The sequence below is a fragment of the Sitodiplosis mosellana genome, unplaced genomic scaffold, assembly GCF_009176505.1.
Source record: "Sitodiplosis mosellana isolate CC-2019 unplaced genomic scaffold, AAFC_SMos_1.0 Smas_scaffold_5058, whole genome shotgun sequence".
Lineage (NCBI taxonomy): Eukaryota > Metazoa > Arthropoda > Insecta > Diptera > Cecidomyiidae > Sitodiplosis > Sitodiplosis mosellana.
In genome coordinates this window covers 9,839-20,505 of record NW_022600300.1, presented here as the reverse complement: position 1 = coordinate 20,505, position 10,667 = coordinate 9,839, and the positions used below count along the sequence as shown (strand labels likewise).

Here is a 10,667-nt window from a genome sequence, read left to right as displayed (position 1 = left end):
TGGGCGAAATAACGCATAAACAATTTGATGTTCGTGAACATCAATATTGGTGACAAGCAAGCTTCACTTTTTTTCCACTACGAAGTACACGGGCGCTGTACCCATGTGGCTGCATGTCACGCCCATGAGGATAGTAAACGCATTCGTAGAATTTTTTCTACCTATACATAACGAGACAACATCATTATAAATGTTTAACCTGTTTCGTTTTCCTTCGTTCACTTTGTCTCTATTGGCTTTCGATGCTTGGCCAAACGTCTTAGCACAACTAGAATTTGAGTGAGGAGAGGAACAAAAGTGCAGCACACACACATACAGACAACGAACAACGGAGCAAGAGACAAAGAAGAAGCGAGAACCAAAGGCGAAAAATTTTTGAATTTCAGAGAACAAACATAAGAGCCCAATAAACGTGGCTGTTTCATTAAAACACAGTTCAGCAGTGGTGTGCGTGTGTGTGCTGATTGCACTGGGGCGAGATCCAAATGCGTACTCGCGTACATTTTGGACCAATTTACCATGTGATGTTTCATACCTACGTACATAACATCATGTTCGATCATTAAATGTGAATACAACATAAGTTCGCTTTGTTAGGAAGAAATTCTGCTAATGGAATATCAATTTTAATTCATTTTAATGTAATTTGCATCGATCGTTCCTCAAAAGCAAATCGATGCAAATAACATTGAAATACATTGAAATTGATATAACTAAGTCATGGAGATGTATAAGCCAACTGAAGCGTAATGTTCTGTCGGTTTCGGCTAATTGTGCCATTTTTCAACCAACAATTTCTCCATTTTGTAATTCATTGATTGCTTAATATTTCGATTAAACTATTAGAATCAAATCAAATAGTTAGATAATGTTTCTGATGGTTCATTCATACATTAGCGTAGTTAATGTCAATAGTGCCTCCTTAATGAATCAGCAGATAATCAACTGTTTTTCCATGTTGTTGTATGCAAATTAGATCAAACCGCCGCCGGAATGGTCGGCTCATTCGAAGGATATTGCCGACGAGTATATGTTCGAGGACATAAACAGCCAGAAGGGCGAACGTTTGGCCGAGGGAGGCATAAACATCGATGTCTCCAAAAATGACAAAATGTCTTCCTCGGAGTTCACTGCATTCGCGCACCAAATGCAACATCAATATTTTGGTGACAAGAGCCCGACCATCGCTGAAGCAGAGGACCGCCACTGGTCTGAAATTTGCGGAAACCGTAAACTCTATGCGATGAACAATGACGTGAGCCTGTTTGGGGAGGAATGTGCAATTTGGAATCTGGACCGATTTACATCAAAGGAGTCCATGATCCATTACGAAGACACGCACCACAACCGCGAAGTAATCTATTCTTATATTATTTTTCGTTTTATCTAATTTGTTATGCGTTTTTACGTGATTTTAATGAATAGATTTCTTTCTTTCTCTCTTTTCAGTATGTCATGAAAGGTATTCAATCGCCATATGTGTACGTTGCGAGCCCACTAACATCGTTTGCGTTCCACAAAGAAGACCTCGATTTAAACTCGATAAATTATTTGCACCGCGGCCAGCCAAAAGTTTGGTAAGTTTAACCCTTTAATGCTCTTTTTTTCAAAATAATTAATATATGGTGTACTTTATGGTTACAAAACACATATTCCTCATACTCAGTTTTTCAAAATAGGCATTAAAAACAGTAAAAAATCAAAAAAGTGAAGTGGTCTTGTTTTATTTTAAAAAAAATAGCTTATTTGAAATTTCAAGTCATTCGGATTAATATAGAGAAGACTTTGGCTGCAGGCGCTGGTTTCGTTGATTCTCGAATTCGCCGTGCATGTAAAAAAATCATGTGCTGTATCAATGTGTCGATTACACAGTGCAACACACTTTTTGCGTCCCTCATCTTATTATTTTCTGATAGGGCACCTAAAAATAAGCTCAAATCAATCTTAAAACCCATACATAATGGTGTTTAATTTTTTTCTAGAACCAACTTTAAAAAAAACATAATTTTTCGGGGCTTTCTTCGACATAATGGGTCATAACTCCGAAAATTCCAAACAAACCCATATTAATGAAAAATCTATGCACAAGTTGACATCATTACGAGCATTTTGATACCCCATTTATTAAAATCGGGTAAATGGTTCTCGAGATATGGCTCGTAACGTGTGCGCTACTAACAGAAAAAAAGGAGATTTCGGGCCTTTTTCCGGCATAAAATCCACCAAAACTCTACAGAATCGCCATGCGTGTGTTAGTTTAGCACCTGGTTATTGTAGCTGGTATCTGTACGAACAATTTAAGCGCTTAGTCATCAAGATCCATGGTCCATGGTCTGGTTCGCTCACAATCCGTGTTTGAGTGAAGTGGTAAAATCGCAAGTTCAAGGGTTTTTCCAAAGATAAAAGTGGCCAAAACCACACAGCCGTTAATGCGATCTCATGAAATTTTGCAATTCTTATTTTTTCATCAAAACATCGAATCGTGGTTGATTTGGAATCAATCGGATGCAAAATGAGGGTACCTCCCGTACAAAATCCAATCTGAAAGTTGTTTAAAAGTATGGTAATATGATTTTTCCATTAAAAAAGTATTCGGAATCAAGTTTGAAGCAATTCGAAGTGAAAATAAGATAGCTGCCGAACAAAATTGGTCGATTTTTGGACGAAAATCGATCATTTTGTACGGGAGGTACCCTTATTTTGCAGCCGATTGATTCCAAATCAACCACGATTTGAACCAGAATTGCAAAGTTTCATGACGATCGCATTAACGGCTGTTTTGTTGATTTATGGTTTAATTAACGAAAAAATTTACAAATTTGGCGAAAACACAGGTACTTTGTTCCGTTGGAAGACAGTGATAAGCTAGAAGCTTTGGCAAGAGAAATGGCGATCGAAATGGACTGCAACAATTATATACGCCACAAGAATACCACGATTCCGCCATCAAAACTACGTGCAAAAGGAATAAACTTCGCCAGGGTAAGTGCCACTATCGATAAGTGAACATTTTCACTTTCAGGAAATCTTCAAATGTTCCGCTAGGCGATTGTTGAACGCCTTGAGTCGTTGAGTCATCGTAGTTGCTACTGAAGAAGTTTGCAAACAGGTTGACCTGTTCTGTTTCGTTTGCTGTGCGCACATCACCAAATTACATGACTTTTGGTTTGTTTTCGGTAAAAGCCGACAGTCGTAGCGTTTCCATGCCTATTTTTTTAGTGTTATTAAGAATTTGTTTTTCTTGGATATTTTTGTATCGACTTGACGATGTATGCATAATCAAAATCTTGTGCAGCAAGTTCTCAGTGATTGTCTTTCCATGGAATAGTTCGATGGTGCCTCCTTCATGAAATCGTTGTTATTATATGTTTTCTCCCTGAAGGTCGTCCAACGAGAAGGGCATTTTGTCATCACAGGCCACTGTTATCACGCCGGATTCAACGTTGGCCATAATGAAGCCGAAGCCATCAACTTTGCAGGAGGGCGGTGGTTGGAACTTGGCAAAAAGTTTGAATACTGTTCTTGCAAGTAAGGAACAAGTTTTTCCTTCTTTTGTTCATCAGATATTCACTAGTATTTTCATTGTTGCATTTGAAGATATAGCCAAAGAGAGGACTCTCCGGCCGAACCATTGGCGAAGATATTGAAGGAAGTCCAATCTAAACCGGTATTTAAAAAATGCAAAGGACAATTTTTTGTTGATTTTGATTAATTCCATTCTATGATTAAATTTATTTCAGTTCCAGTGCGATGAATGCCACTCTCGCTTTTCATTGAAATTCAACCTCGACATTCACCTCAAGTCAAAACACTCGGATGAAATACCGAACTACGTTTGCCCGGATGGAAAATGTGATGCAACGTGCACCACAAAGTTCAACCTCCTGCTACACGTGCAAAACGCACATCCGCGGAAGAAATTCACCTTGGAGATGGCGGGCAAACAAAATCGTCCGATTAAACGTAATTTCTTTCAAATGGTTCATACCTAATAAAATATTCAACATTGATTTCTTTTGTTAGGCTCAGAAGCACCAGTAAAACTAGTGAAACGAAAAGCCAACCGGACGACAGTGTATTGCCATCTATGCCCCACTGTCAACGGTTTCACCCAGTTATCTAACCTCAAGCGTCACTTGGCGAAACAGCACGATGGTGCGCAACTACCTGCCCGGCCAGCAACATCTGAGACCGCTGTTCCTTCTTCAGCGCCGAAAAGAAGACGAACTCGAGAAGGTGAAACGCCAGCTGGTATGTATGTGCCTCCTTAATGAGATGTCACCTACTAACATCGATTGTTCTTTTTTCCCATTTTTTTCGGTAGACTATCACGAAATTGGAGCCACCGTAGAGGTCAGCACACCTCCTGCCGAACAAATGCTCGAAATAGCAGCGAAAGAAGGTGAAACGCCAGCTGGTATGTATGTGCCTCCTTAATGAGATGTCACCTACTAACATCGATTGTTCTTTTTTCCCATTTTTTTCGGTAGAACAAGTTAATCCACCAAAATACAAAATACCGAAACTTTCGACTAGTGGCTCGCAATCGAAGCAAGCAGAAGAAAACCAACCAACAGCCAAATTTGCTGAACTAAAAATGGAGCAATTAGCTGCGTACGACATTCCGCTTAATATAGTGCTAGCAGAACAAGACAACGACCAGTTTGCGCTCGATGAACTGAAAGAAATGACGAACAAAGCCCGAGAAGATCAGGATTCGTATTTCAAGGCAGCAACAGCGATGCTCCACTTAGAAGAGACAGCAAACTCCGAGGGAGCACAAAGCTTTGATTTCACCACGTCAAATGAAAAAATCAAAATACTCTCACGTAAATCTTTTAAAATAAAAATCAAAATAGTGGTAAGCGTAACTTTGAAATTTTTTATGTATGTACTTGAAAATATTTTATCTATTGATTACATTTGAATTGCAGGATTTCCAAAGATATAAGAAAGGATTTTTGAACAAGATGTTCGAAGGATTTAATCTGGAGTATTCAGAACAACCAGAAAACATCATCATATCTGCTTGTATCTCCGAATGTATCGATGAACATATTTGTGCAAAAATAACCGACGGATTTCAGTTCTTTGCCCGCATTTTGGAAACAACCAAAGAGTTCGAAGTGAAATTTTATATAAATCGAATGCCGTTCCAAATCCAGCACAATGCGCTGAGTTATTTGAAAGAGTACGATTTGTTTAAAGACTTGATCAAAAATCCGCTGTACTTGGTAAGTTAAAATTTATTTTTATAAAGGAACAAAACTTTATCGAGTTACAAATTTTACTTTTTTCAAAATAGGTTGAAAACTGCAGTGAAAATACCAATGCTGCTGATTACGAGCACGATTTCGTGAGTGATTTCACGAAAAGCTTGAACAAAGAACAAAAAATAGCTGTCAAGCACATTGTGGGAAAAAAAAGTGGTGAACTTCCCTTCCTTCTTTTTGGACCCCCAGGTAAGTTTTATTTGAGACTATTCCATTCTCTGATCAGCACTTATTGATTGTTGTTTTTTGTTTCTATAATAGGGACTGGAAAAACCAGAACTTTAGCTGCGGCAATTTTGGAAATCGTGGGATCGACCGAAAATTATGTGCTTGTATGTTGTAATTCCAACGCAGCATGTGATGAAATCACGGAAAGACTCGTCGATCACTTGAAACAAGACGAAATATTCAGGATATTGGCCAAATCATACAACAAAGATTCCATCAGCTCAAAGATTCGACCGATTTGCAACCTGAGCAACGGACAAATCAAATTTCCGTCGTTTGAATATTTGTACAAATTTCGAGTTGTAATCTCAACTTTATTGACAGCTGGTTCTTTGGTTAGAGGTCGCGGAATCGATGAAAAATTCAACTCCAGCCACTTTTCGTATGTGTTCATTGATGAGGCTGCTTCGGTGCACGAGCCAGTTTCCCTAATTCCAATTGGTAAGTTGTCTTTGATACGTTCCAAAAAATATGTCTTTAAGGAGGCACCATTTTTTTGGCACATTTGCATAGTATATTTGACATTTTCCTCAATCAAGACACATTTATTGACTTTTTAATAGGTTTGTGTTCGGAAAAAGGTGAAGTCAAAAGCAGCATAATTCTGGCAGGAGATATAAAACAGTTGGATGCTGTTACGAAATCAAATCACGCTGCCGAATTTGGATTCAAGAAATCCTTCATGGAATATCTCATGGAGGAACCGTGCTATTGCGATAATAACGAAGGCCACTATAACCCCGATCTCATAGTACAACTAATCGAAAATTACAGAAGCCATACAGATATCTTACGAATACCAAACAAATTATTTTATGACGATAAACTCAAGTACAAAGCACCTGAAGGTTGGTAGCAGAAATAGTGTCTCTATTTAGGAATATGAAGTTTCTGAATTTAGCTTGCTTCTAACTTCTACATTCTTTTCTTTCTTTGCAGGTGTAACAAATTGGTTTATCGGTAACGATTTTCTACCGAATCCCAAGTTACCAATCATATTTGATAAAATCAAGGGTTCTTGCCAGCAGAATGGAACGAGTTACGTCAACGAGGATGAAGCGATAGCTGTAGTCGGCTATATCGAAAAATTGTGGAAGATGAAATTGAATCACGGCCACGAATTAACTCAAGAAGATATTGGAGTGGTAACTCCGTACAGCAAACAGGTACAGCTTATTCGCGATAAGTGCTCCGAAAAAAAGTTTGACAATGTTATGATCGGCACAGCAGAGGTTTTTCAAGGAAAAGAAAAACCAGTCATGATTGTTTCAACGGTTAGAACGAATGGGATCATAGGATTTGTGGATAATCCACGGGTGAGACCAAAATTAAATCTTAAAAATTTATCTTCAAATGTCTTTAATGTATGCCTTTTCATTGCAGCGATTGAATGTGATGGTCACCAGAGCCAAGTGCCTTCTCATCCTTATTGGCGATCCTGATACCTTATGTGAAGACGAACATAAGAACTGGGAGGTGCTGATTGATTTTTGCAAAAAAAACAATGCTATGCTCACCAGAGGAAGAAAATTACAGCCAAGAATCGAGTATTAAAATATCTATTCCTAACAGTATTAAAGAACCTATGGCCATTTTAGTCACACAAAAATCTCATGGAATAAAACTTGTTATTATTAATTATAAATTACTTAAGAAAAAAAACCAAAACAAATCAAAAAGAGAAACGGAACAACTACCTCAATTCACCTATATATTTTTTTCTTAATAAAAGCTTGAAATGAGAATGAACTCGAATTGATGATTTTTCATTTCATTGTGAAGTTTGCCCAAGATTAAAATTCCTCAGGAGAACATAGTAAAATGAAAAAAATCTTTGTTTTCGTTTTAAAATTTATTAATATGAAGTTCCAGTCAGATTCTGTTATGCAGTAAAAGTTAACAATTTTATATTAAAAGTGATTTTCGGACAATATTGTTGCATCCTTAAAGCCCGAATGTTAGCTGTCAATGATGAGGGGTGTGTAGACAAATTAATGTACTCAATCGGCGTGCTTACGTTTTCGGGATGTTTTTGAGCCAATCGCAAATGCGATTTCTGAAAATTACGGAAAATTAGAACATAAGGTAAAATTCAACATTTGAATTCAAAATAGGTAATTAAATATTTACCTTCTTCTGTCATTCTGGTGAGTTTAATTGTGAAACTGCGGCATGTTCCATTGGTCGTCTTACAGCCGGATGATTCTGGGTGTAGTTTTTGAATCGAAAGTTTATGGTTTGATTTGCAACTTTTTGCAATTTCAGTTAGCTTCTGCTTGAACGTGTTCTTAAACGTTATGATGTCTTTCAAACATTCTGAGATTTTATATTTATTCATATCGAATGCAAAAAACATCGCTACTTTCATATAGCTTTCCCGCATGTGATGCATATTTTTCGTTAGCTGTCCGATGTTGTCAAAGTTATGATGCGTGATAAAATCTGACATAATATCTATAAATGTAGTATCATGTACGGATGGAGATGCCTTGACCTTTTCTAATTCAGATCCGACAAAATGTAGTAATCCTTCTATTTTTTTTATTGTTTCTTCGATATTGCTAAATTTTGTATCAACAGCTTCATGCAGATGACACAACTCGTCAGCAAAGTAGAGCAAATCTGGGTATTTTTCTACAGCAGTTTCAACGATGAAGTCAAATAGCGTTCGTTTGTTGTCTGCACTTTTTGTGTCAATCAAAGTTGTCAATGCTGGAAGCTCAAAAGCAACAGCTCCACCTATTTTTGTACCAGCATTCATGATGTTGCCGATTGATAAAATTAAACGTAAGATTTTATGAAAACGACTGCATGAAAGAACTTCATCGCACGCAATCGTTGCAACTTCAATGTCTACTTCTACATTTTTTACCATATCATTGAACTCCATCAAGAATTTAATGCAATGGAGCCGTGGCACAATACGATAAATATCGCAAAGACTTGCGAGGAAGTCCTCTACGTCAATCAACGTAACACCATCGTTTCGCAATTTTCGAAGCTGATTTATTTGGTCCTCTCGTGGCAAGCATTTGATGAGTCCCATAATGAAATTGGCATTTAACATGGTGGTGTCACAACACAGAATGTACTGTCTAATCTGTTCATATGACGACTTTTTAAACGAGGAGCGAAGTAAAATCGACAAATTATATGCACTCCTCTCATCAATAATCTTTAAGCGGTGCTTAGAAACTAAACTCGATCCGATCTTTTTTTTGTTTGGTTTTGATGCGAACTTTTCAGCCAATGCAAGTAATATATCTTCTGAAAGTGGTTCAACACCAAGATGCTTTCTCCAAATACATTCTTTTGTCAACTGCATTGGCATGATGGGCTTCCAATTGAGTTTCACTAATTTTGGACCATTTGTCTCTTCTGAAGGTGCTGATGCTGGTGGTGGTGGTGGTGGTGGTGGTGGTGGTGGTGGTGGTGGTGGTGGTACAGTTGATGGTGGAGAGAGTTTCTTTGCTGGCAACAAACACGAAGGCTGAGTATCACTAACAGCAGAACATTTTGTTGCCTCCTTAAAGCCCGAATTGTTGACTGCCAATGATTGAATTATATTGATATCATATTCAATACGATATGTAAAAAAATGGACAAGATATTCTGTTATACATTTGAATTGAATTTTGTGATATGGAGTTTTTTTTTCATTCACTCACCATCTACTCTGCGACGCTTTCGACGAGAAATCGAATCTTTTTCACTTGACATTTTAATTTATTGTCTAAAATTTTTCTATGGATTTTTTCAGTTTTTCAAAATTGCTTTGTCTTAGCTCAATATATTTTATTTGAATTCTTATTCCATTTAGACATGCAGAATGTGAGATAGAACGTCGAGCCTCTTAACCGCTCTTAACACTTTGATACTCGCTAGCAAATGTGGAAAAACAAAGTAAGCCTTGGCCGATTTGAGTTTTTCGTATGACACTTGCCATCGTTAACCGTCGTTAACTAATACTTTGCAAATGCCGGTAAATACATTGTGTTTGTATTAGTATCTCTGGGCGTAGCAATGTGAATGCATGAATGTGTTACGCATGGAACAAAAATGTGCTACCGATGGCACAAATGTGTTTACTCGACAGAACGGATAACCAACTTCCAATCGCTTCCAATAGTTTTGAAGAAAACTGAATAATGTTTTTTAAAAATATTAAGCCTTTACCCAATGAAGTAAAATAAAAAAATTGAAATGCTAAACACAAATTTTATATTTTTAAATTCTTGACGATCGTTTATTATGTTTGCTATATTGTTGCTTTTTTAGCATTATAGATCATTTTGCTTTAAGGAGGCAGATTTGGAGTCTGCTTCTTTGCATTGGATTTTGCCTGAATTCGGTCTTGAAAATCCTTATAAATAATTTGCCATTGAGACGGCAGCTGTCTAGCAAGTGTGGAAAAACAAAGTTAGTATTAGTATCTCTGGGCGTAGCAATGTGAATGCATGAATGTGTTACGGCTGGAACAAAAATGTGCTACCGATGGCACAAATGTGTTTACTCGACAGAACGGATAACCAACTTCCAATCGCTTCCAATAGTTTTGAAGAAAACTGAATAAAGTTTTTTAAAAATATCGAGCCCTTACCCAATGAATTAAAATAAAAAATTAAAATGCTAAACACAAATTTTATGTTTTTAAATTCTTGAGGATTGTTTATTACGTTTGCTATATTGTTGCTTTTTTAGCATTATAGATCATTTTGCTTTAAGGAGGCAGATTTGGAGTCTGCTTCTTTGCATTGGATTTTGCCTGAATTCGGTCTTGAAAATCCTTATAAATAATTTGCCATTGAAACGGCAGCTGTCTAGCAAGTGTGGAAAAACAAAGTTAGTATTAGTATCTCTGGGCGTAGCAATGTGAATGCATGAATGTGTTACGGCTGGAACAAAAATGTGCTACCGATGGCACAAATGTGTTTACTCGACAGAACGGATAACCAACTTCCAATCGCTTCCAATAGTTTTGAAGAAAACTGAATAAAGTTTTTTAAAAATATCGAGCCCTTACCCAATGAATTAAAATAAAAAATTAAAATGCTAAACACAAATTTTATGTTTTTAAATTCTTGAGGATTGTTTATTACGTTTGCTATATTGTTGCTTTTTTAGCATTATAGTTATTGCTTTAAGGAGGCAGATTGGAGTCTACAT

The 10,667-nt window shown here is 37.0% G+C and overlaps 1 protein-coding gene across 1 annotated transcript; it reads right to left on the bottom strand.

Annotated features, from left to right (window-relative positions):
- Positions 1 to 7,501: 7,501 nt before the first annotated feature.
- On the bottom strand, positions 7,502 to 8,568 carry LOC129572472 (protein diaphanous-like). The gene is made up of 2 exons (XM_055452436.1): positions 7,632 to 8,568; positions 7,502 to 7,557 (listed from the first exon to the last, which is right to left on the bottom strand). The coding sequence occupies exons 1-2, from the start codon at positions 8,566 to 8,568 to the stop codon at positions 7,502 to 7,504; spliced, it is 993 nt and encodes a 330-aa protein (XP_055308411.1).
- Between the last annotated feature and the right edge of the window lie 2,099 nt (positions 8,569 to 10,667).

Excerpts from the sequence above, each read along its gene's own strand:
- LOC129572472 (XM_055452436.1), bottom strand. The coding sequence starts at position 8,568 with ATGTTAAATGCCAATTTCATTATGGGACTCATCAAATGCTTGCCACGA. Across the intron at positions 7,558-7,631 it reads CACCAGAATGACAGAAGAAG|AAATCGCATTTGCGATTGGC; the intron begins GTAAATATTTAA and ends CGTAATTTTCAG.